General features: G+C 41.2%; 1 protein-coding gene across 1 annotated transcript; it reads left to right on the forward strand.

Moving 5' to 3' along the window:
* Positions 1-16,554: 16,554 nt before the first annotated feature.
* On the forward strand, positions 16,555-19,827 carry LOC140817844 (uncharacterized). The gene is made up of 4 exons (XM_073177635.1): positions 16,555-17,010; positions 17,752-18,309; positions 18,418-18,801; positions 19,201-19,827. The coding sequence occupies exons 1-4, from the start codon at positions 16,555-16,557 to the stop codon at positions 19,825-19,827; spliced, it is 2,025 nt and encodes a 674-aa protein (XP_073033736.1).
* The last annotated feature ends 2,482 nt before the right edge of the window (positions 19,828-22,309 follow it).

Consider the following 22,309-nt stretch of genomic DNA (forward strand, 5'->3'; position numbering starts at 1 on the left):
GCACTCGGGAGAGGGAGTAGATAATTTAGAATTCTTGGCTAAGGTATAATAAGGACATTTATAATATAGCTACACAAAATAACACATGGTGGATAGTTGCGTGAAATCGGACCTCTAGATCTTTTATTCCATATTTATTTGTTATAAAAAGTTGGTGTTGTACTATAATTTAATTTAGTTTCAAATCTAGTTATTGGTATAAACAAATCTGTCAATTGATTATTCTAAATAAAGTCGAGACTATTTCAATTACAAGCATTAATATAAATTTAGAAATACATTCCTCGTGGGATCGACACTTGTACTCGAAAATACATTTTATTACAAACTTGACGTTGTGCACTTGCAAGCAATTAAGAAAATATGCGAAAGTTGTCGTTCTCAACTGATGACGTGTACAGCTGAGGGATCAGCTGAAAGATACTTTACTGGAAAACTCATAACTGATTTGTTTCAACTGATCAGTTCCCAACTGATCAGTCAGTTAGATTTCTGCTTCAAATGATGACGTGTATAATATTTAGCTGGTACGCATTAATCTTCAGCTAGAGACAACTAACAGTTGTAATTATTTGAGTCAGTTAAGCTCGTTGCCTTTGATCAGTTATTCAAATACATTTCGAAGCTTAGTTTGTCAAATCACTGAAATTTAGTTTCCATTAATTTCCCCTTTTTTGGTGATTGAAAAAACTCAGAATAAAATAAGCTGATCATTTGAAGTAAAAGAATTTTTTGAATCATTGTAGATAAAATAATTTCTAATGTACAAAGAAAACAAATAATCTTCAACTAATAACTGACAAAAGAATGTCTCTTCAGCTGTATCCTATTTTATTCTTTCATTAACCTAGCTGCTTCCCCCTTTTTGTCAAGCACATCGACCTCGAGAGATAGAATCCTAACATCAGCTGCAATGTCTTTGACAGCATTCAATATGGTAGACTGCAGCAAATCGATTTACTTTGAAACAGATAGTTCCATGGATTCAACTCTCTTGTTGATTGAGTCTTGAGTAACAGAAATACTTTCAGCTAGCCCTCTGTTCTTTTTGAGCTCGTCGATTGCAAAGGTGATGGAATTCACGGCTGTTTGAATGGATTTCAGTTTGCCTGAAAAATTCACTGGAGGAGTTCAACTTCAAAGAATGAGAAAGCTGAGTGCTTTGAATCTCCTTTATTTCTTGCATTATTTTGGACATGTTGAGTTGAATGCCCTGAATTTCTTCAAGGACCAAATCCATGTCTGATGATGGATTAGGAGATACTGGTCCAGACGGCCCTGGTTCCTGTTCCTTGGTAGATCGATCAAATATCACCAAAGTTCGGTCAGAAACCTCTGTTACCTCATGTGTCGTCATCTCTGGCACGTCTTCCTCATTGACTTCTTGTTGAACTGGAGAAGAAGATGATTGAATAGGAGCAGTAGATGGACTGCCCTACTGATTCAGTTGCGAATCTGCGGTAGTTTCAGTTGGAGGGTCAGTGACCGATGGTTCTGACTGTTGTTCAACTGAATCTTGCTGCGGTTCTTCAACATGCAACTGAGCTTCTTCAGTGACAACATTTTCTTCAGTTGGCTCAACATTTGATTGAATAGGCACATCGGTTTGAACCTCTTGTTCAGTAGAGATAGGGATAAGAACATCTGTAGCTGCTTGATCAGTTGGGAGATCAACTGATTTTGTGGAAGGCACATTTGCTTGAAATTCTTCTACCACTGACTGATTGATTTCATCAATATTTGCGAGTGTCAAGTCAGCTTCTGAATATATTTGATGATCAGCAGCAGTAGATTGAGGCACATCCTGAACTGGCTCTTCAGTTGTAGCAGCAGCTTGTACAGGGGATGGCTCTCTGTGCTGAGAAGGCGATTCAACTTCTTCATCTTCTGAAGTGCCTTCATGATTGATTAGTTCTTGATCCATCTCCCAAAATTTTATCTGTGATTGCAAAGCCATAAGATCATTTTCCAGCTGCGTGAGCACAGCTCGATCATTGTAGGCAGTTGGACTTGTGGGAATATAGTTGGTTTTAAATTTATCAATCAGTTGGCCCAACTTCTTGGCTCTGATTTGATCAAAGAAATAGTTCTTTCGCCCCAAAGCCTGAATTATTGTAGCAGCTTTGACCATTCTAAGAACAGTTGCCTCCAAGTTGATGAATGTATTCAGCTTTGACTTCTTTTTCAGCTGTTTAGCAAAAGTGTGCGTTCTGAACCTTGTCCACGCATAAAAAACTTTCAGTTTTGATTCAGCAAAAGCATTGACATGTTCCCATATAAGGTCAATATGAGTCTGAATGGCATTCAATGGCCTGGGCTCTTCAATCAACTTGCCATTTCCTTTCTCATCAGTAAGAATATGTGGAATGTTCAGTCCAGAATGAGTAGTGTCCACTCGTTCTTGAATAATGATTCCCTTGGGTCGAGCAGGAGCAAGGATTGAAGGTCAATTGATTCGGATCAAAGGAGCTGCAACTTTTACTGATTCCTTCTTCTGATCAGCTGGGATATATTTCAAAGGAATAGCCTGAATAGGCTGTTGAGCATCTGAAGGCTTTAGTCTCTCAGCTGGGATATATGCCAACTTAGCCACTGGCTTTGTCTTCTACGTCCTTTGTTTCTTGGTAATCAACTGATAAGGTGTTTCCTCAGAATTTGATCCACTAACGATCAGTTTTCTCTTGGTAGTCTTCATTTGTGCCAGAGTCTTGGCCTGTTTAACTGACTTGGGAGCAGCCTACTGAGTCCCAATCTCCTTCTTGATCTTCACAAACTGATCAGGAGACATGTCCAGCTTAGTCTTTGGTGGCTGAACATTTTTGGCATGGAAAACTTTGAATTTAGACGATCTTTCAGAATCATCAGCCACCAACCCTTTGGCTTTCATCAAATAGCTTAGTTGAATAGCAAATCCCCTGGACTGCTTGGTGGACTGGAACATATTCTTTCAAATATTGAAGATAAGGCGCTTTCAGTTTAGTTTTCGTCCAGCCATGATGACAGTGATGGCTTGAAATTTCTCCAAGGTAAGGGCAGCAAGAGAACCTGCCTTCGACAATAGCCCTTTGGCCACAATATCGGCCAGCAACTGAACTTCATGCTTTAGTTCTTTCTTTGGATTGGAAACCTTGATTTTATGTCCATCAGCAGAGAGGAGGGTTTGCATCTCTTCAACGTCAGATGCTTTCACCTCAGCAAAATGTGCCAATCCATCAGAAGGCAATAAGAATAACTCTCCAAAAGAATCTTCAGAAATGGTCAACAACTGATCATTGACAGTAGAAATGATTCTTCCATCAGAATTGATCTTTCCAGTGGAGTAGAAGTCTTGAAGTTCCTTCGGGTATATCTCCTGTGAAGATTGCCCCAAAAAAGTCCTCGGTCTAGCTGATTCGAGCTTCAGAAACACGTTTTTGACATCGGCTTCTCCAACTGTAGGACTGATCCAAAGTTGATAGCCATTGCATTCAACATGTGTGCGGGAATTTGATTGGCCATTTGAAGTGAATGATTTCTTGCGAAAACGAAAGCTTGAATTTTCTTTTTCTGTGAGAATTTTTAGTAAGCGTAAGGAAGAAGAACTGAAATGGAGCGGGCAAAGTACTAATGTACGTGACTGTTCGAATTATTGGACACGTGTCAGTCTAGGAAATTCTGAATAAAAGATGTGTGTACGTGTGGTAAAATCGTGTTAAAGATACATGGATTAAAAAAGATCCACGTTTCAACCTGTCATTTGTTGAAAGATAGCATTTAATGCTTGATAATCCGTCACATCACTAAATTTGGAATAAAAATGGTTAATTTGTTAACTTATGTAAGAAGATTAGTAAAATAATCAGCTAAACGATTAGTTGTGAAACTATGACTTTTCAGTTGAGAATTTACTAACTGCTGTCTTCTCAATTAACATTTTAAACCAATATTCCCCCTTAATAAATGCATATAAAGATTACGAGAAGTTTAAGCAAGACGAATTAAATAAAATCTTATGCTTAGAAGATTAATCGTCTTCCGTAATGACTTTGTCCTTTCATTTTCCTCGTCCATGTGCTATAAATAAGAGTAGCTCGGTTAGTCTTAAATATTTTAGCAAGTAATATTCAGCAGCTAAAATGGCAGGTGCAGGTAGCTCAAAGACTCCAGACATGGCAGACGACTTCATGCGCTCAGCTGTGGAGCAGCGAAAGGCTGAGATGGAAGATGAAGTCTTCCATAAAGTCCTTCGCTTCTGGGAGGAGCTACAAGAACTCCAGCTTCTCTGGGAGAATGAGATGGCTCCCACTCCCATACTGGTGGAATAGCTGGAAAAATATCGGGAACGTTTGCACGTTGCTGGTATAGTGGAAATCTTTGAAGGTGATAATATCTACGAGCTGATGCTCTACAAGGAACGGAGGATCCTGGAGCGAATATCTGACTCCGATAGTTTCCTGAAGACTTCCACCGGTGATTTAAACCATTGGATGACCAAGTGGAGTCCTTCTGTTCAGGAAGAATTGTACGATGTAATTCGCACCAATTTCTTCAAGTGAATAAAATGATATTTTATTTTATCTTTGCCTTTTATTTTCCTGCATTACTCAATTTGATCAGTTGACAAGTAAATCATGAACAAAATAAATGATAAAAATTAACTGACAAATGATTAACTGACATCAGTTGAAAATCAAATAGATGAAAGACTAGCTGAATGAACAGTGAATGTCAATGGAACTGACAGATGACATAAATTGATTAACAACTGATATAAAAACAACAAACTGATTAGGTTAAATCAATTAATCCAAGTATATTACGAAAATGAGAAAACTTAGTCTCGGGCAATGGTTTGGTGAAGATATCAGCTGCTTGTTGTTCAGTTGAGACGTATTCCAGTCTTATGTCCTTCTTCAATGCATCATCTCTGATGAAGTGATGCCTGACATCTATGTGCTTGGTCCTGGAGTGAAGAACTGGATTGTAGGTAATAGCAATCGTGCTTGTATTGTCACAGAATATGGGCGATTCTTTAGCGCCAACTCCATAATCTCTCAGTTGTTGCTGAACCCAAAGCATCTGTGCACAGCAGATTCCAGCAGCAAGATATTCTGCTTCAGTTGTGGAAGTTGCTAGGGATGTTTGCATCTTGCTGAACCAAGAGATCAGTCTGTCTCCTAGAAACTGACATGATCCACTTGTACTTTTACGATAAAGCTTACATCCTACATAATCTGCATCTGAATATCCAACTAAATTGAAAGATGAGTCTTTAGAATAACATAACCCAACATTTTGTGTGCCCTTAAGATATTTTAAAATACGCCTGGCAGCTGAAAAGTGTGCATAGTATTTGCTTGAAATCTGGCACACATACAGACAGCAAATACAATATCAGGACGACTAGCAGTTAGGTACAATAATGAATGTAAAACCCTCCGTAAAAAGTGTCGCCTCAACTGATATTCCCCCTTGATTAGTGTCCAATTTTACTGATGAGCTCATGGGAGTACTTGCAGCTGGACATGATTCCATGCCAAATTTCTTAAGCAAATCCTTCGTGTATTTAGTTTGACTAGTAAAAGTGCCTGCCTCCAATTGCTTCACCTGTAATCCAAGAAAGAATGTCAGTTCACCCGTCATGCTAATTTCAAATTTTTCCTGCATCAATTTTGCAAATTTCTCGCATAATTTGGGGTAGTTGAACCAAATATGATGTCATCAACATAAATTTGAATGAGTAAAATGTGATCATTCTTTGAAAATTTGAACAATGTCTTGTCAACGGATCCAACAGAAAAATCGTGATCAGTTAGAAATTTTGAAAGATTTTCATACCAAGCTCTTGGAGATTGTTTAAGACTATATAAGGCTTTGTTCAAATGGTAGACATGATCAGGAAAATGATGATTGACAAAACCTGGAGGTTGTTCAACATAGACTTCCTCTTGCAACTGGTCATTTAGGAATGCACTCTTTACATCCATCTGGTAGACTTTGTGATTTTTGAATGATGAGTAGGCAAGGAATATTCTGATGGCTTCCAGTCTTGCAACTGGTGCATATGTTTCATCGTAATAAATTCCTTCTTCTTTCCTATATCTTTGTGCTACCAGTCTCGCCTTGTTGCGCACATCTGAACCATATTTGTTTAGTTTATTCTTGTACACCCATTTTGTACCTATAACAGTTTTTGAAATTGGTCTTGGAGTTAGGTTCCAGACATTGTTATGGATGAACTGATTTAGTTCTTCTTGCATTGCATTTGTCCAGTTCGGATCAGCAAGAGCTTCATCATTTTTCTTTGGTTCCATTTGCGATACAAAAGCTAAATGAATAAATAAATTAAGCATTTGATTTCTTATTCTTACCGGGTCAGATGGATTACCTATTACTAATTCTGGAGGATGCGATTTCTTCCATCTGAGTTCAACGTTAGTTGCTTCGGTATCAGCAATTTCTTCAGTAGGTGACTGAATGTTTTCAGTTTCAGTTGGAGCTATTTCAGTTGGTAACTGAATATCATTTCTTTGCTCTTCTAACTGATTTTCAGGAACTATTTCCTGTTCAACTGATTGATCCACAATTTCAGGTTCAGGTGTTTGAAGGATGTTTCGATTGATAAGATTTTCTTCTTCATGATCATACTCCAAGCTGATATCTGTAAATCGATCAACTAGCTCAACTGGATCAGTTGGCTTATCAATTAGAACAATTTCATAAAAAACAACATGTGTAGACTTTTCAACATTTACTGTGCTCTTGTTAAAGACTCTATAAGCTTTGCTAACTGACAAATATCCCAGAAATATTCCATCTGCAGATTTAGCATCAAAGGTTTTTAAATGATTTTTTTCCATTGTCAAGAATAAAACATCTGCAGCCGAATAGTTTGAAGTAAGAAACCACACTTTTTCGTCCATGCTAGATCTCATAAGGTGTTTTTAAATGATTTTCATAAATCATCGATCTGTTCTGAGTATAACACGCAGTGTTTACTGCCTCTGCCCAAAACCTTTAAGAAATACCAGAATCAGCAAGCATTGTTCTAGCAGCTTCTTTAAGAGTTCGATTTCTCCTCTCAGCTACACCATTTTGCTGAAGTGTTCTAACTGCTGAGAGCTCATGCCTAATTTCAGAATTTTCTAAAAAAATTGAAAGAATTTGATTGATAAATTCAGTTCCTCGATCGGATCTGATTCTATCAATTCAAACTGATTTCTCATTTAATATTCTTTTGAAAAGCTTGATCAGTTGAGCAGCAGTTTGGTCTTTTGATTGGAGAAAAATAACCCAAGTAAATCTTGAAAAATCATCTACAACCACCAAGGTGTATTTCATTCACCCTAAGCTCATGACTGGTATTAAACCAAATAGATCCATATGTAACAGCTCTAAGCATCGGGAAGAATATTTACGACCCTTGTTTTTAAAAGAAGATTTAACTTGTTTACCAAACTGACATGCTGAGTAAATTTTATCTTTGGTAAAATCCATTTTGGGCAAACCAGTGACAATATCGTGATTACTCAGATAAGCAATAGATTTAAAGTTCAGGTGGTTTAATCTCTTATGCCACAACCAGTTTTTAGAAGATTTTGAAGCAATAAAAAACACTGGTGCATAAGGTTGATCATTCCAACTGACTTTGTAAGTGTTTCCACACCGTTTGCCAGTTAGTATGACCTCATCAGTTGCATCTTTGACTGAACAAGAATGTTTGTCAAACTGAACTGAGAGTCCATTATCGCATAACTGACTAATGCTAATCAGATTATACTTGAGATTCTCAACTAATAAAACATCATTAATGATAAAGTTACCATGGATAAGCTTACCCTTACCCACAGTTTCACCTTTGGAATTATCTCCGAAACTGATGTTTTGTAGTTGCCCGAATTCTACTAAGTTAACTAAACATGATTAAGTGTCTTTAATTAAGTAAATCATGTGTTAATTGACATTGGTCACGCCATAGCTGATTTCAGAATCCATACCTGAATTCAGAAGTCATGGCAGCTTAGGTAGTGGCGGAGCAGAAGTGGTTGGTCCGAACCAGTGCAGTGCTAGGGAACGTCCGAACCAGTGCAGTGCTAGGGAATGTCCGAACGGAGCTGGTGCTAGGGAACATGTCCTGAGGTGTCTAGTAATGTGTCACAAGTCGGGACAGTTGTCTTTGTGCATGTGGCCGAGTGACATGTGTCCGGACAGGTGTCGAAGTGCATGGCATTGGGTTGACACGTCATGCATGCAAGGGCTCGGGAGTCCCGAACTGAGGTCTATAAATAGGCCATGGGATTTCTCATTGTGAAAGGGGTATTGTGTGTTTTAGTGCAAGTCCTAGCCACCCTAGTGAGTTCGGACAGAGTAGAGCGGTCCGGACAGACAGAGTGGTCCGGACTGACAGAGCTGTCCGACCTAGCAGAGCAGTCCGAGCCATCCTAGTTGTTCGGACAGGACAGAGCAGAGTGGTCCGGACAGGACAGAACAGAGTGTTCCGGACAGGACAGAGCGGCCCGACCGAGCCGAGCAGTCCGGACAGGACAGCTAGGGAACGAAGCAGTCAGGGAACGAACTGTTTGAACTTGGACAGGTTGGACTCAGAGCATCGTCATCAGCGGGCTAACGGCGGACGAAGGTTTGGAATTGTATCATTATTATTTTAGGATTATCTAGTTAAGTCTGGTGTATAAGTTTTAGTGATGGTTTTCACTTGATGTTTAGGCTTGGACTAGACCTATTTGTTCTGGTTTTTCCAGTGGATTAGGATTGCAGTGATAGAGGTACGAAAGTACTATCCGAGATATCCTGGTTGAGTATACATTCTTATATGTGTTGCATGATTATTTGCTGCATTGTTATATGTCATATGATGCATGCTATTATGTCACGCTTTATGATGCATGTTGCATTTCATGTTGAGCCGTATCTCCTTCGAGATAGCCTTTACTGTTGATCTGTATCTCTTTCGAGATAAGCTATATCTTATGGGGCCGCTCAGCCCTGTCTTGTGGACGCATGGACACCGAGAGTACACAGTGGACGACGAGTCGGGAGGGCTTCGGTGATCCGGGACATTTCATGTCCACGTCTGATCTTGTAGTGTATGTAGTGACCAAGAGGAGTACCGTGCGGCACTATCCACTTGGCGCCTCTAGACTGAGCATGTTGAGATCTTTTGTGATTCCTGTTCCTTGACTACCCTGGTATCATATCATAGCATGTGCATTTCATATAGGTTTGTATACTCATATTTTTGTACTGGGCGTTCTTATCGCTCACGTCCTCGGTTTTGTTTATCTTGGACACCCCATTCCCACGGGGCATGCCTCAGGTTGGATGGCTCAGGAGGAGGATGAGGAGGACGTTGAGTAGCCGGTTGATTTAGTTCTTCAATACTGTTTTGTTTCGATATGGTTGTACCACATATTTTAATTTTAGTTTGAGTTGTTCTGGATTTCGATTGGGTTGTATAACTATCGTTTGTTGACCATTTCCGCAATTATCTCTGATTGTTATTAATTATCTGACGACTGTTCCGGATCTCAGACGACTGTTCAGCAGAGGATGCAGGGTCAGGCAATGGGCAGTTCAAATCTTCGACCTCGTGCCCAAGGTCAGGTATTTGCGCTGAACCAGGATCAGGCTGCAGATGAGACAGGGAGAGTCATAGCAGGTACTTTTTGTTTATGCGGTATTCCTGCTTTTGTTCTTATTGATACCGGAGCATCACATTCATTCATTTCTGCCCGATTTGTTAAGCGTCATAAGTTACCGTATGTTTCTCTAGACGTCATTCTTTCCGTTTTTACTCCGATGGGTCATTCAGTGTTAGCAAAGAGTCTAGTGATGGGTTGTCCTTTAGATTTTGAGGGTAACGAGTTGACTGCGAATCTTATGATCCTAGAGATGGAAGATTTTGATTGTATTCTAGGTATAGACTTGTTGACTACCTACCGAGCTACTGTGGATTGTTACCAGAAGTTTGTTCAGTTTCGTACGACTGAGAGCTCTAGTTGGTTTTTCTATGGTGAGGGAGCGCGACCTCCGATGCCAGTGGTATCTGCTCTGAAAGCCTGTCGTGCTTTAGAGTCGGGCGGGGAAGGCTACCTCATCTATGCGATTGATTCATCCACAAGTAGTGTTGGTACAGAGGATATTCAAGTGGTTTGTGAGTTTCCTGATGTTTTCCCAGATAAGATTCCTGGTTTTCCTCCGATTAGAGAGGTGGAATTTGGCATCGAGTTAATGCCAGGGACTACACCGATTTCTCGTGCCCCCTATCGTCTGGCTCCGTCAGAGATGAGGGAACTGAAGCAGCAATTGCAGGATCTTCTTGATAAAGGTTATATTCGCCCGAGTGTTTCACCTTGGGGAGCTCCAGTCTTGTTTGTCAAGAAAAAGGATGGATCGATGCGATTGTGTATTGATTATCGCCAGCTGAATCGTGTGACGATCAAAAACAAGTATCCATTACCTCGTATTGATGACTTGTTCGATCAGCTTCAGGGTACCTCTGTTTACTCCAAGATTGACTTGCGATCTGGTTATCATCAGATGAGAGTCTGAGATGATGATATTTCCAAGACTGCATTTCGTACTCGATATGGGCATTACGAGTTTCTAGTTATGCCATTCGGATTGACAAATGCACCAGCGGTGTTCATGGATCTGATGAACCGAGTCTTTCGGGATTTTCTAGATCAGTTTGTTGTGGTTTTCATCGATGATATCTTGATTTATTCTCATAGTGTGGAAGAGCATACCCAGCACTTGAGGATTGTGTTGCAGATTCTTCGCGAGAAGCAATTGTATGCTAAGCTGAGTAAGTGCGAGTTCTGAATTAATCGTGTAGTATTCCTTGGTCATGTGATTTCCAAGGAAGGAGTTTCTGTGGATCCTAGCAAGATTGAGGCAGTGCTGAATTGGTCACGTCCGACGACAGTGGCCGAGATCCGTAGTTTTCTAGGTCTGGCAGGGTATTATCGTCGCTTCATCGTGAATTTCTCTCAGGTAGCTAGACCATTGACGCAGCTTACTCGGAAGGATGTTCCATTTGAGTGGTCATCTGAGTGCGAAGATAGTTTCAGAGAGCTTCGTCGACTTCTGACTTCTGACTTCTGCACCTGTTTTGGCGTTACCGTCAGGATCTGATGGTTTCAGTGTTTACACCGATGCCTCCTTTCAAGGCTTAGGGTGTGTGTTGACGCAGAATGGTCATGTGATCGCTTATGCTTCCAGACAGTTAAAATCTCACGAGGAAAAGTATCCTATTCATGATCTAGAGTTGGCAGCTATTGTGTTTGCGCTGAAGATCTGGCGTCATTATTTGTACGGTGTTCAGTTTGAAATCTTTACTGATCATAAGAGTCTGAAGTATCTATTCACTCAGGCTGAGTTGAACATGAGACAACGTCGTTGGATGGATCTACTTAAGGATTATGACTGTGTGATCAAATACCATCCAGGTTCTGCGAATCTCACAGCCGATGCTCTTAGTCGCAAGGTGAGAGCCTCTGCACTTCAGACCAGTGCTATGTCTAGTGCTGTCCAGGATTATTGTTCTTTGGGGTTTAAATTCAAACATCAGAAAGTATGGAGAGCATTCGTGTTGCTACCATTTTATCTGAGCCAACTTTGTTCACTCGGATTCAAGATGCTCAGATGTCTGATCTCAAGACTCAGAGATTAGCTCGGTTAGTTGGTGGAGATAGCAATTTCCATTATCAGTCTAATGGTCTTCTGTTTTGTCTAATCGGGTTGTAGTACCAGAGGATGATACTTTGAGGGAAGAGATCTTGTCTCAGGCTCATCGAAGCAAGTTGAGTGTTCATCCGGGAAGCAATAAGATGTATAAAGATTTGAGGACACGATTTTGGTGGAAAGGGATGAAGTGCAGCATTTATCAGTTTGTCTCCAAGTGTCTAGTTTGTCAGAAGGTTAAGGCAGAGCACCGTCGACCGGGAGGATTATTGTTGAACTTACCTATTCCTGAATGGAAGTGGGAGCATATCACGATGGACTTCATTACTCACTTGCCATTGTCTTCGAGGAACAGTGATGCTATTTGGGTAGTGGTGGATCGACTCACCAAGTCTGCTCATTTTCTGCCATATAACCGTGATTTCACTTTCGATCGTATGGCTCGATTGTATATTCAAGAGATTGTACGTTTGCATGGAGTGCCAGTCAGTATTGTTAGTGACAGAGATCCTCGTTTTACCTCACGATTTTGGGGTAGTTTCCAGTCAGCATTGGGTACTTCACTAAGTTTGAGTACTTCTTATCATCCAGAGACCGACGGTCAGTCAGAGAGGACTATCCGTACGCTTGAGGATATGTTGCGAGCTTGTGTTATGGATTTCGGAACCGCTTGGCAAGATCATTTGCCTTTGATTGAGTTCGCGTACAACAACAGCTATCATCGTAGTATTGGTATGGCACCATTTGAGGCGTTGTATGGGCGACGTTGTCGTACTCCATTATTCTGGGACGAAGTTGGGGAACGACATGTTGAGGGACCGGAGTTAGTCCAGCAGGCTATTGATAAGGTTTCAATAATCAAGAAGCGGATTAAGACTGCTCAGGATCGACAGGCTAGTTATGCGAACATCAAGCGTCGACCTCTTCAATTTCAGCCAGGTGAGAAAGTGTTTCTCCGAGTTTCGCCTTTTCGCAGGATTTTGAGATTTGGTCTCAAGGGTAAGTTGTCTCCGAGATTTATTGGTCCATTTGAAATATTGGAAAGCGTGGGAGATTTGGCTTACAGACTTGCATTGCCGCCGTACTTATCAAGTATTCATGATGTGTTCCACGTATCTTTGTTGAGACGATATGTAGCAGATGAGTCTCACATCTTACATCCCTCCGAAGTTCAATTTGATTCGGATTTGTCTTACGTGGAACTACCAGTTCGGATTCTCGATCGCAAAGACAAGGTGTTGCGGAATAAGATCATTTCTCTTGTCTTAATTCAGTGGCAGCGCAGAGGCACTGATAAGTGCAATTTTTGCGCTTAAATTACATTAGAATCCATTATGAATTATGCGTGTTTCGAACAGTATTATGCATTTTTTGGTTTGTTTTTGCTGTCATTTCAGGAATGAAGGAAACAGAGGGCACGAAGCCAAGTAACCAAGAAAACAAGGGTCATTGCCATTACCTTGGACAGCAGCTACCGCGCGACCGCGCGACATCTCGCGCTGCCGCGCGCGCACATCACGCAAGGCGTCTACCCGAGGGTCCCGCGCGCCCGCGCCGATTCTCGCGCACCCGCGCGCCCAAGTGCCATGTTGAAGACCTGAGACCAACGTGCGATAGCGCCAAGTCTCGCGCTGCCGCGCGTAGCGAGACGAGCTGGAACCCGAGACAAGCGCGCGCCCGCGCCACTTCTTGCGCTGCCGCGCGCACACATGCATGGCAAGAAGAGCAGGAGCTTGCGCGCCCCAGCGCCACTTGTCGCGCCACCGCACGCGCCGTGATCCAGAAAACTATAAAGTGCGCGATCTAGGTCAGAATAAAAAAAAAAGGAAGAGGCCGCCGTGGAGAGCCGTCATTGGAGAAAAAGACACGCGAACCAGAGCACATACACGGAATAGAGATTCAGAGTGCGAAGAATCATCGCAAATACGAAGAACGACGGATCTGGGGACAGAGACAACACTTCGATTTGTTATCTTTTCCTTTGTTTCTTTATTTTATTGCGTAAACATGTCTAGAATCATAAACATGTCTTGTTTTCTCTTGGATTTCGTGATGAACTAAATTCTCATTCTGGAGAATGATGTAACTCTGTTGAAACGATGATTTGACACCGTTATTTATTGATTAAATTCTGTTTCCGTTTAATTGTGTTCTCTGCGTTTACTGCACTGCAATTTACTGGCCATAAATTGTTTGTTGTTTGATTAATCTTATAACTCGGGAGAGGGACTAGGATTATAGATCATTAGAGACACATCGTTGAATGTTTATAGCGTTCGGAAGGCGTATAACTTTAGCGAGGCTTAGTAAGAACATTGTATGCGCTTATCTATGAACCGTAGATTCTAATTAGGAATAATTGAATCAAAGTTGATAGATACACTTTATTCGTCACTTGGGAAAGGGGGAATAAAACAATCTAAGTGTTCTTGGCCATTAATCGATTGGAATTCAGGAATATAAATTAAACTGTGAATAATTATCGTGGAAACTTTGTGAAATCATTTCTCTAGATACTTTCTCTCATTATTATCTCTCGATTCGGTGACTTAATTTATTCTTTGCTTTCAATTAATTCGTTTAAACAAACAAAACTGATTATTGATTTTTCTAAATAAAGTTGAGGCTATTTTAATTACAAGAATTGATATACATTTTTTTTTACACTCCTCGTGGGATCGATACTTGTACTCAAAAGTACATTTTACTCTAACTTGACATCGTGCGCTTGCGAGCAGTTAAGAAAACGCGCAACAAGTTTTTGGCGCCGTTGCCGGGGAGTGTCTAAATTTAAATTTATATCAATATTGTTACCAATTAGTCTAAATTTTAATTTAGATCTCTTTGTTTCATTTCCTGGGTATTGATTCATTTATTTTCTTTGTTTGACAGTGTATGCGAAGATCGAAAAGCTCTGAGCCGCTTTTGTTTGATCCGGAGATCGAAAGAACTGCACGGAAACTAAGGAAAGCAAGGAGGGAAGAGATTAACGCAATGGCAGAAAACAGGGAGAATAATGAACACATCCAGCCAGAGGCTAGACCCATCAGAGATCACTTTAGACCAATGCTATCTAACCACTATTCTGGCATTGCTCGAGGGACCATCAATGCTAACAACTTCGAGTTGAAGCCCGCTCTAATCAATATGGTTCAGCAAAACCAGTTTGCTGGAACAGCCACATCTGATCCTCATGTTCACCTGAGAACTTTCTTGGAGATAACGGACACGGTAAAGATTAATAATGTTTCTGATGATATTATTAGACTGCGTTTGTTTCCGTTTTCTCTCAGAGATCAAGCACGAGGATGGCTACAATCGCTTCCCTTGGGAAGCATCACGACATGGCATGAGCTAGCCACGAAATTCCTAGCAAAATACTTTCTCCCTGCAAAATCTGCCCAGTTCAAGATTGAGATCAGCACGTTTAGGCAGACTGAATTCGAGCAATTGTATGAAGCATGGGAAAGATACAAGGAGCTGTTGAGAAAATGCCCAAACCATGGCTTTGAAGACTGGGTGCAGATTGAGTTATTCTACAACGGTCTTAATGGGCAAACCAGAGGAACAGTGGATGCTGCAGCTGGTGGTACGATCTTTGCAAAATCTCCTGAGCAAGCTTATGACTTGCTCGAACAGATGACAATAAATAGCTACCAGTGGCCGTCAGAAAGGGCAGGAGTAAAGAGGACAGCTGGAATTTATGCTGTGGATCCCATCACGTCACTCACTGCTCAGGTATCTGCATTGACCACTCAAATAGCCGCGATGAACAAAGTGAGTACATCTGACATCGAAGGTCCATCGATGGTTGCTGAAGAGCTATCCACCCCTGAAGAAGCACAGTACATCAACAACAGAAATCAAGGTGGATATGGAGGATATAGAGGTAACCCTCCCCCTAACACTTATCATCCTGGATTAAGAAATCACGAAAACTTTTCTTATGCAAACAATAAAAATGTGTTGAATCCTCCACCGGGGTTCAATACATCAAAGGGGGAGGGAAAGCCTTCATTGGAAGATTTGGTAGGAACATTTGTTACTGAGTCTGGAAAAAGGATGGCGAGAACCGAGTCTCGTCTGGACAACATGGAGACTCATATGGGAAATATGGGGGCCACAATGAAATCTCTGGAGACACTAATCGGACAGTTGGCCAACGCCTTGAGAGATCAGAACAGGGGTCAATTTCCTAGTAACACGGAAGTTAACCCAAAAGAACAGTGCAAGGCAGTCACTTTGAGGAGTGGGAAGGAATTAGAGGTATAGAATCCCAAAGAGAGAGTGGACAGTGGGAAGACAGTTGAAGAAGGTGAAATGGAGAAATCCACGGCTGAAATCAAAGTTGAACCACCTCCAGTGTATAAGCCGACTCTACCCTACCCTCAGAGATTCAAGAAGAAGAGCTTGGATGATCAGTTTGCAAAGTTCTTGGAAATTTTCAAGAAGATACACATCAACATACCATTTGCTGATGCTTTGGAGCAAATGCCGAACTATGCCAAGTTTATTAAAGATGTGATGTCTAAAAAGAGGAAGTTGCAAGAGTTTGAGACAGTGAAGCTTACTGAGGAGTGTAGTGCCATCTTGCAAAAGAAATTACCACAAAAATTGAAAGATCCAGGGAGTTTTACTATTCCTTGTTTTATTGGTGGTTCTCATTGTAGTAAAGCTTTATGTGATTTAGGAGCAAGTATTAATTTGATGCCCTTTTCTATTTTCAGGAAATTGGAGCTTGGAGAAGTTAAACCAACTACTATCACCCTACAGCTTGCAGACAGAAGTCTCACATATCCACGTGGGGTCGTCGAGGATGTACTGGTAAAAGTAGATAAATTTATTTTTCCTGCTGACTTTGTGATTTTAGATATGGAAGAGGATCATGATGCTCCATTGATCTTTGGGAGACCATTCTTGGCGACTGGAAGGGCATTGATCGATGTTCATAAGGGTGAACTCACCTTGAGAGTTGGTGGTGAAGAAGTTATTTTTAACATCTATCACGCCATGAAGGGATCCAATGAGGTAAGCACTTGTAAAAGCATTAATGTTATAGACTCATGTATGTCTCTTGATTGTGCAGGAATGAGAGATCCCTTGGAGAGCTGTCTGATAGGTGCGGCAGGAACTGTCGATGAAGATAATTGGGAAGTGAAAGAGCAATTAGTGGCTCTTGACGCGCTGCCAAAAGAAAAGAGAAAAGATGCACCGCATGATGAGCTGAATGTGAATGAGAAACTAGAGGTAAAACCACCTTCCCCTGATTTGAAGGAGTTGCCAAGCCACCTGTGCTATGCATTTTTAGGTGAGAAGTCGACGTATCCGGTAATTATCTCTTCATTCCTTTCATGTGATGAAAAAGATAAATTATTGAGAGTGCTGCGAAAGTATAAAACTGCTTTAGGATGGTCGATATCTGATATTAGGGGAATTAGCCCCACTATATGCATGCATAAAATTTTGATGGAGGATGCGTATACTCCTTATGTGGATCACCAGAGGAGGTTGAACCCAGCAATGAAAGAGGTTGTGAAGAATGAAGTACTGAAATTGTTAAATGCTGGTGTAATTTATGCTATTTCTGACAGTAGCTGGGTATCTCCTGTGCAAGTTGTACCAAAAAAAGGTGGGATGACAGTGGCAAAAAATGAAAATGATGAGTTAATATCTACTCGTACTGTAACTGGTTGGCGAGTATGTATTGATTATAGAAAGTTGAACAATGCCACACGAAAAGATCATTTTCCATTGCCTTTTATTGATCAGATGCTTGATAGACTTGCAGGTTATTGTCACTACTGTTTCTTAGATGGATATTCAGGTTATAATCAAATTGCCATAGCACCAGAAGATCAGGAGAAGACAACATTCACATGCCCCTATGGCACGTTTGCCTTTAGAAGGATGTCTTTTGGACTATGTAATGCACCTGCTACTTTTCAGAGGTGTATGATGGCCATTTTTGCAGACATGGTGGAGGACATCATGGAAGTCTTCATGGATGACTTCTCGGTATTTGGCTCTTCTTTTGATCACTGTTTACATAACCTATCCCTTGTTTTGCAGAGATGCCAAGAAAAGAACCTAGTTCTTAACTGGGAGAAGTGTCACTTTATGGTCCAAGAGGGCATTGTTCTTGGACATAAAGTATCTTCTAAGGGATTAGAGGTTGACAGAGCCAAGGTGGTTGCAATTAAAAAACTCCCTCCGCCAAAGAACATCAAGGGAATAAGGAGCTTCTTAGGGCATGCCGGGTTTTATCGTAGATTTATCAAAGATTTTTCTAAGATTACTAAACCTCTGTGTAATTTGTTTGAAAAAGAATCCACCTTTATTTTTGATGATGATTGTCTGCAGGCATTTGAGAAGATCAAGAAAGCATTGGTGACTGCACCAATCATGATAGTGCCGGATTGGGAGCAACCCTTTGAGCTGTTGTGCGATGCCAGTGATTATGCAGTGGGTGTGGTGTTGGGACAGAAACGTGATAAATTCTTCAGATCAATCTACTATGCAAGTCGTACCATGGATGCTGCACAGCAAAACTACACAACCACCGAAAAGGAGACGCTCGCAGTAGTATTCGCCTTTGACAAGTTCAGACCCTACTTGGTAGGTACAAAGGTAATAGTTTTCACCGATCATGCAGCTATCCGATACTTATTTGCCAAGAAGGATGCAAAGCCACGCTTGATAAGGTGGATCTTGTTGCTCCAAGAGTTTGATTTTGAGGTAAGGGATAGAAAGGGATGTGAAAATCAAGTGGCTGACCACCTGTCAAGACTTGAGCGAGAGGAGAAGGAAGAAGAGGGAGCTATACAAGAAACTTTTCCAGATGAGCAGCTCTTTGAGGTAAACTCTGTACTTCCTTGGTTTGCTGATATTGCTAATTATTTGTCTTGTGGAACCCTTCCCCCAGATATGAGCTACCATCAGAAAAAGAAGTTCGTCCATGATATAAAGTTCTTCTATTGGGACGATCCGTTCGTGTATAAGAGGTGTGCTGACCAAGTGATTAGGAGGTGCGTAGAGGATATCGAAGCGCAACAAATTCTGGAGAAATGCCATTCTTCACCATATGGTGGACATTTCGGAGCATCACGAACAGCAGCTAAGGTATTACAATATGGTTTTTACTGGCCTAGTTTGTTTAAGGATAGTTATACCTTAGTGAAATCATGTGATAGATGCCAAAGGTTAGGAAACATCTCTAGGCGTCACGAATTACCACTGACAAATGTTTTGGAAGTGGAACTTTTTGACGTTTGGGGCATAGATTTCATGGGACCTTTTCCCCCTTCCTCTGGCTATTCTTACATTCTGTTAGCTGTTGATTATGTGTCGAAATGGGTGGAAGCAATCGCCACCAGTACTAATGACTCTCATGTTGTAGCGAAATTCGTACAGAAAAACATTTTCACCAGGTTTGGAACACCGAGGGCCATCATAAGTGATGAAGGTACACATTTTTGCAATAGAATTTTCAACTCACTATTGGCCAAATACAATGTGAAGCACAAGGTGGCACTAGCATATCATCCGCAGTCAAATGGACAAGCTGAAGTATCCAACCGGGAAATTAAGCAGATACTGGAAAAGACTGTCAACACAAACCGGAGGGATTGGGCATTGAAGTTGGATGATGCGCTATGGGCTTACAGAACTGCATTCAAGACGCCTATTGGGATGTCTCCCTACCGGCTTGTATTTGGAAAAGCATGCCACCTACCACTGGAGTTGGAGCATAGGGTATTTTGGGCCGTGAAGAAGTTGAATTTTGATCTGAAAGCGTCTGGCGAGGTTAGAAAGCTGCAATTGAGCGAGATGGACGAATTTCGAAATGACGCCTATGAGAATGCAAAGATCTACAAAGAACAGACCAAGAAGTGGCATGACAAGATCATAGTTCGAAGGGAGCTAAAACCAGGACAACAGGTACTGCTGTACAACTCTCGTCTGAAGTTGTTCCCTGGTAAGTTAAAGTCAAGATGGTCAGGGCCATTTGTCTTGGAAACGGTGTCCCCCTATGGAGCCGTCGAGCTAAAGTGCCATGACGGACGAACTTTCAAAGTAAATGGACAGCGAGTTAAACCCTACTATGGGACTGAAGCAAGAAATATCGACAGCTACAAGTTGATCTGATCAGACAGGGTACCGTCGGGCTGATGACGTTAAACCAAGCGCTGTGTGGGAGGCAACCCGCAGTTATTTATTTTCGCATTCGCTCTGCTTCATTACTTCATTTCAATTTCATAATTAATATTTGTAATTTTCTTTAGTCAAGTTTTTAATTTGAATCACTTTATTTTGCAGGTGTTAAAAAAAAAAAAAATATTGGATCTACAGACGCATGCGCGCCCAAGCGCGACATCTCGCGCGGCAGCGTGCTAAGGACCCCTTGGATTTACAGAAGCTCGCGCGCCCCAGCGCCATGTCTCGCGCGATCGCGCGCACAGCAACTTTGCACGAAGACAGTAGGTCACGCGCGATAGCGCGACTTCTCGCGCGCTCGCACGTGACCTTTATCACCCATTTACAGAAGCTCGCGTGCGGTAGCGCGACATCTCGCGCGAACGCGCGCCTTCAATTATTGCTGACTGACCCGAGGACAACGCGCGATAGCGCGACTTTTCGCGCGCCCGCGCGACGCATTCGACCTCACCACTTTAAATACCCCTCCTCACGATTTCTACCCTAATTTCTTCTCTCCCTCACCACTCAGCCGCCTCCCCCTCACAAATCCATCCTCCTTCTCATATCAAACTCCTCCCCCACTCAAAAATCTTCATTCCAACACCACCATCTACTTACCTCTCCACCTCCCTCACACTTCAACACACCCAACCACCACAAGCAACCACCATTACCGCACGCCGCCGCCTCTCAGCCGCCGCCCTTCTAGCGCCACCACCTCCACCTTGGCCACCACAGTACGCACCACAAGATGATGATGATGAGGACGAGACCATGGACGATGACTCGAGCCCCGAGTTCTGACACTCGGGCGCTAGGTATGTTTTGTCATATTCTTTATTTCTATACATTGAGGACAATGCATATCTTAAGTTTGGGAGGGGCGAAATTTTCTGCTTGTGATTTCTTTTAAATTTTTGCTCATTAGTTAAGTTTGCATTTGTTTCTTTAGATTTTATTTCTGCATGCTAGTTTTGTTAGGAAAAGTCATGGATAAGTAAAATGTGTGGCCGATGATGAAAATTGAATTGTGGTCTTTAATTATATATGTGTTCATAATGCCTTGAGAGTCACAAATATTTTGCACTGTCGTGTTTGTTCATACTATTGTTTCTTAGAGACAAGTTGCGTGCCTGTGGTGCTAAATAGACGATGGAGATCTGAATCTTGGTAATCTTGCATGACATTGATTGACACTTTTGCAGACATAGAAACGATCTAGGCACTTCTTCACAACATCTTTGGGCCTGTGTTCTTTGTTACTGTCAATTGTAGCCCGTTGAGCTTTGAAGAAATTGAGATGTTTAAAAATTCCTTTTGTACTTACCTCGCATATCATTTTTTTGAACAAATGCATGTGATTAGTTTATACGAGATGATTAATGGATTGACGGTAATCTAGAACTTGGTTGAGCACTTTTCGAGGCGAAATACGGATAATATGTGACATAGGGATGATTTAGGCGATCTTTGGAACCGTTGAGCCTTCGAGCCTACCAAATGAACATGAAATATCACTAGTAACCCATTTTGAGCTTGCTGAAAATCAAGTGGCGTGTGTCAGTGACACACAATAGCCCCTACTTGTATCTGTTCTAAAATCCCACAACAACTACCAAATGAAGCTTATACACTTATTTTCCTACCTGATTTTGAGAGAAATAAATTCATCGGTGTTGTAATGATTCGAATACTCCTTAAAAAAAAACGGGGAGTTGGCGAAGAAAAGAGAATGAAAAACAATGAAAAGAATCAAACAAGTGGTGAAAAAAAAAAAAATGTAGAACATGAGTGATATGATTGAGAGGAAAACAATAAAGAGATGGTGAATGAAATGATTATTTCTCTCAAACTTTGAATTCCATTCCTTTATTGTAGCCATGAGCCGTAGCCTGACGTTACAAGCTTACAAGACCTATTAACCTTGTCACATTTACCCAATATACTAGTGGAGAAAAGCTGCTCAAGTCAAGCCTATGGATACCTGAAAAACATTGTCATCAAGTTAAATTTTAGTCACTTGCATGCGGGCATCTCAATGTGTGATTTCCTCTTTGGTTTACATGTTTGTTGAATATCTTTTGAGCAAATTAATTACCGATAAAGTCCTTTGTGATCTATGAATGTGAAATTGCATTTTAATGAATTGTGAGTGCACTGAGTTGATGATCTCTTGAGTCTGTAAGGCGGATGGGTATAACAACTCTATTTGAGTATTCGATGGGGTAAACGAACATTGACATATCACACACACACGTGACTCTTGGGAAATCATTGAACTACGTTTTATCAGATAAGTCGGAGGCCAATATCACTTTTCGCATATCCATGACTGTAGTAGTTGCATTTCCTTCTTGTTTATTAGTTTTATTTTGCTCGGGACTAGCAAAAATTCAAGTTTGGGAGGTTTGATAAGTGCAATTTTTGCGCT

This window comes from Primulina eburnea, chromosome 17 (assembly GCF_022965805.1).
Source record: "Primulina eburnea isolate SZY01 chromosome 17, ASM2296580v1, whole genome shotgun sequence".
Lineage (NCBI taxonomy): Eukaryota > Viridiplantae > Streptophyta > Magnoliopsida > Lamiales > Gesneriaceae > Primulina > Primulina eburnea.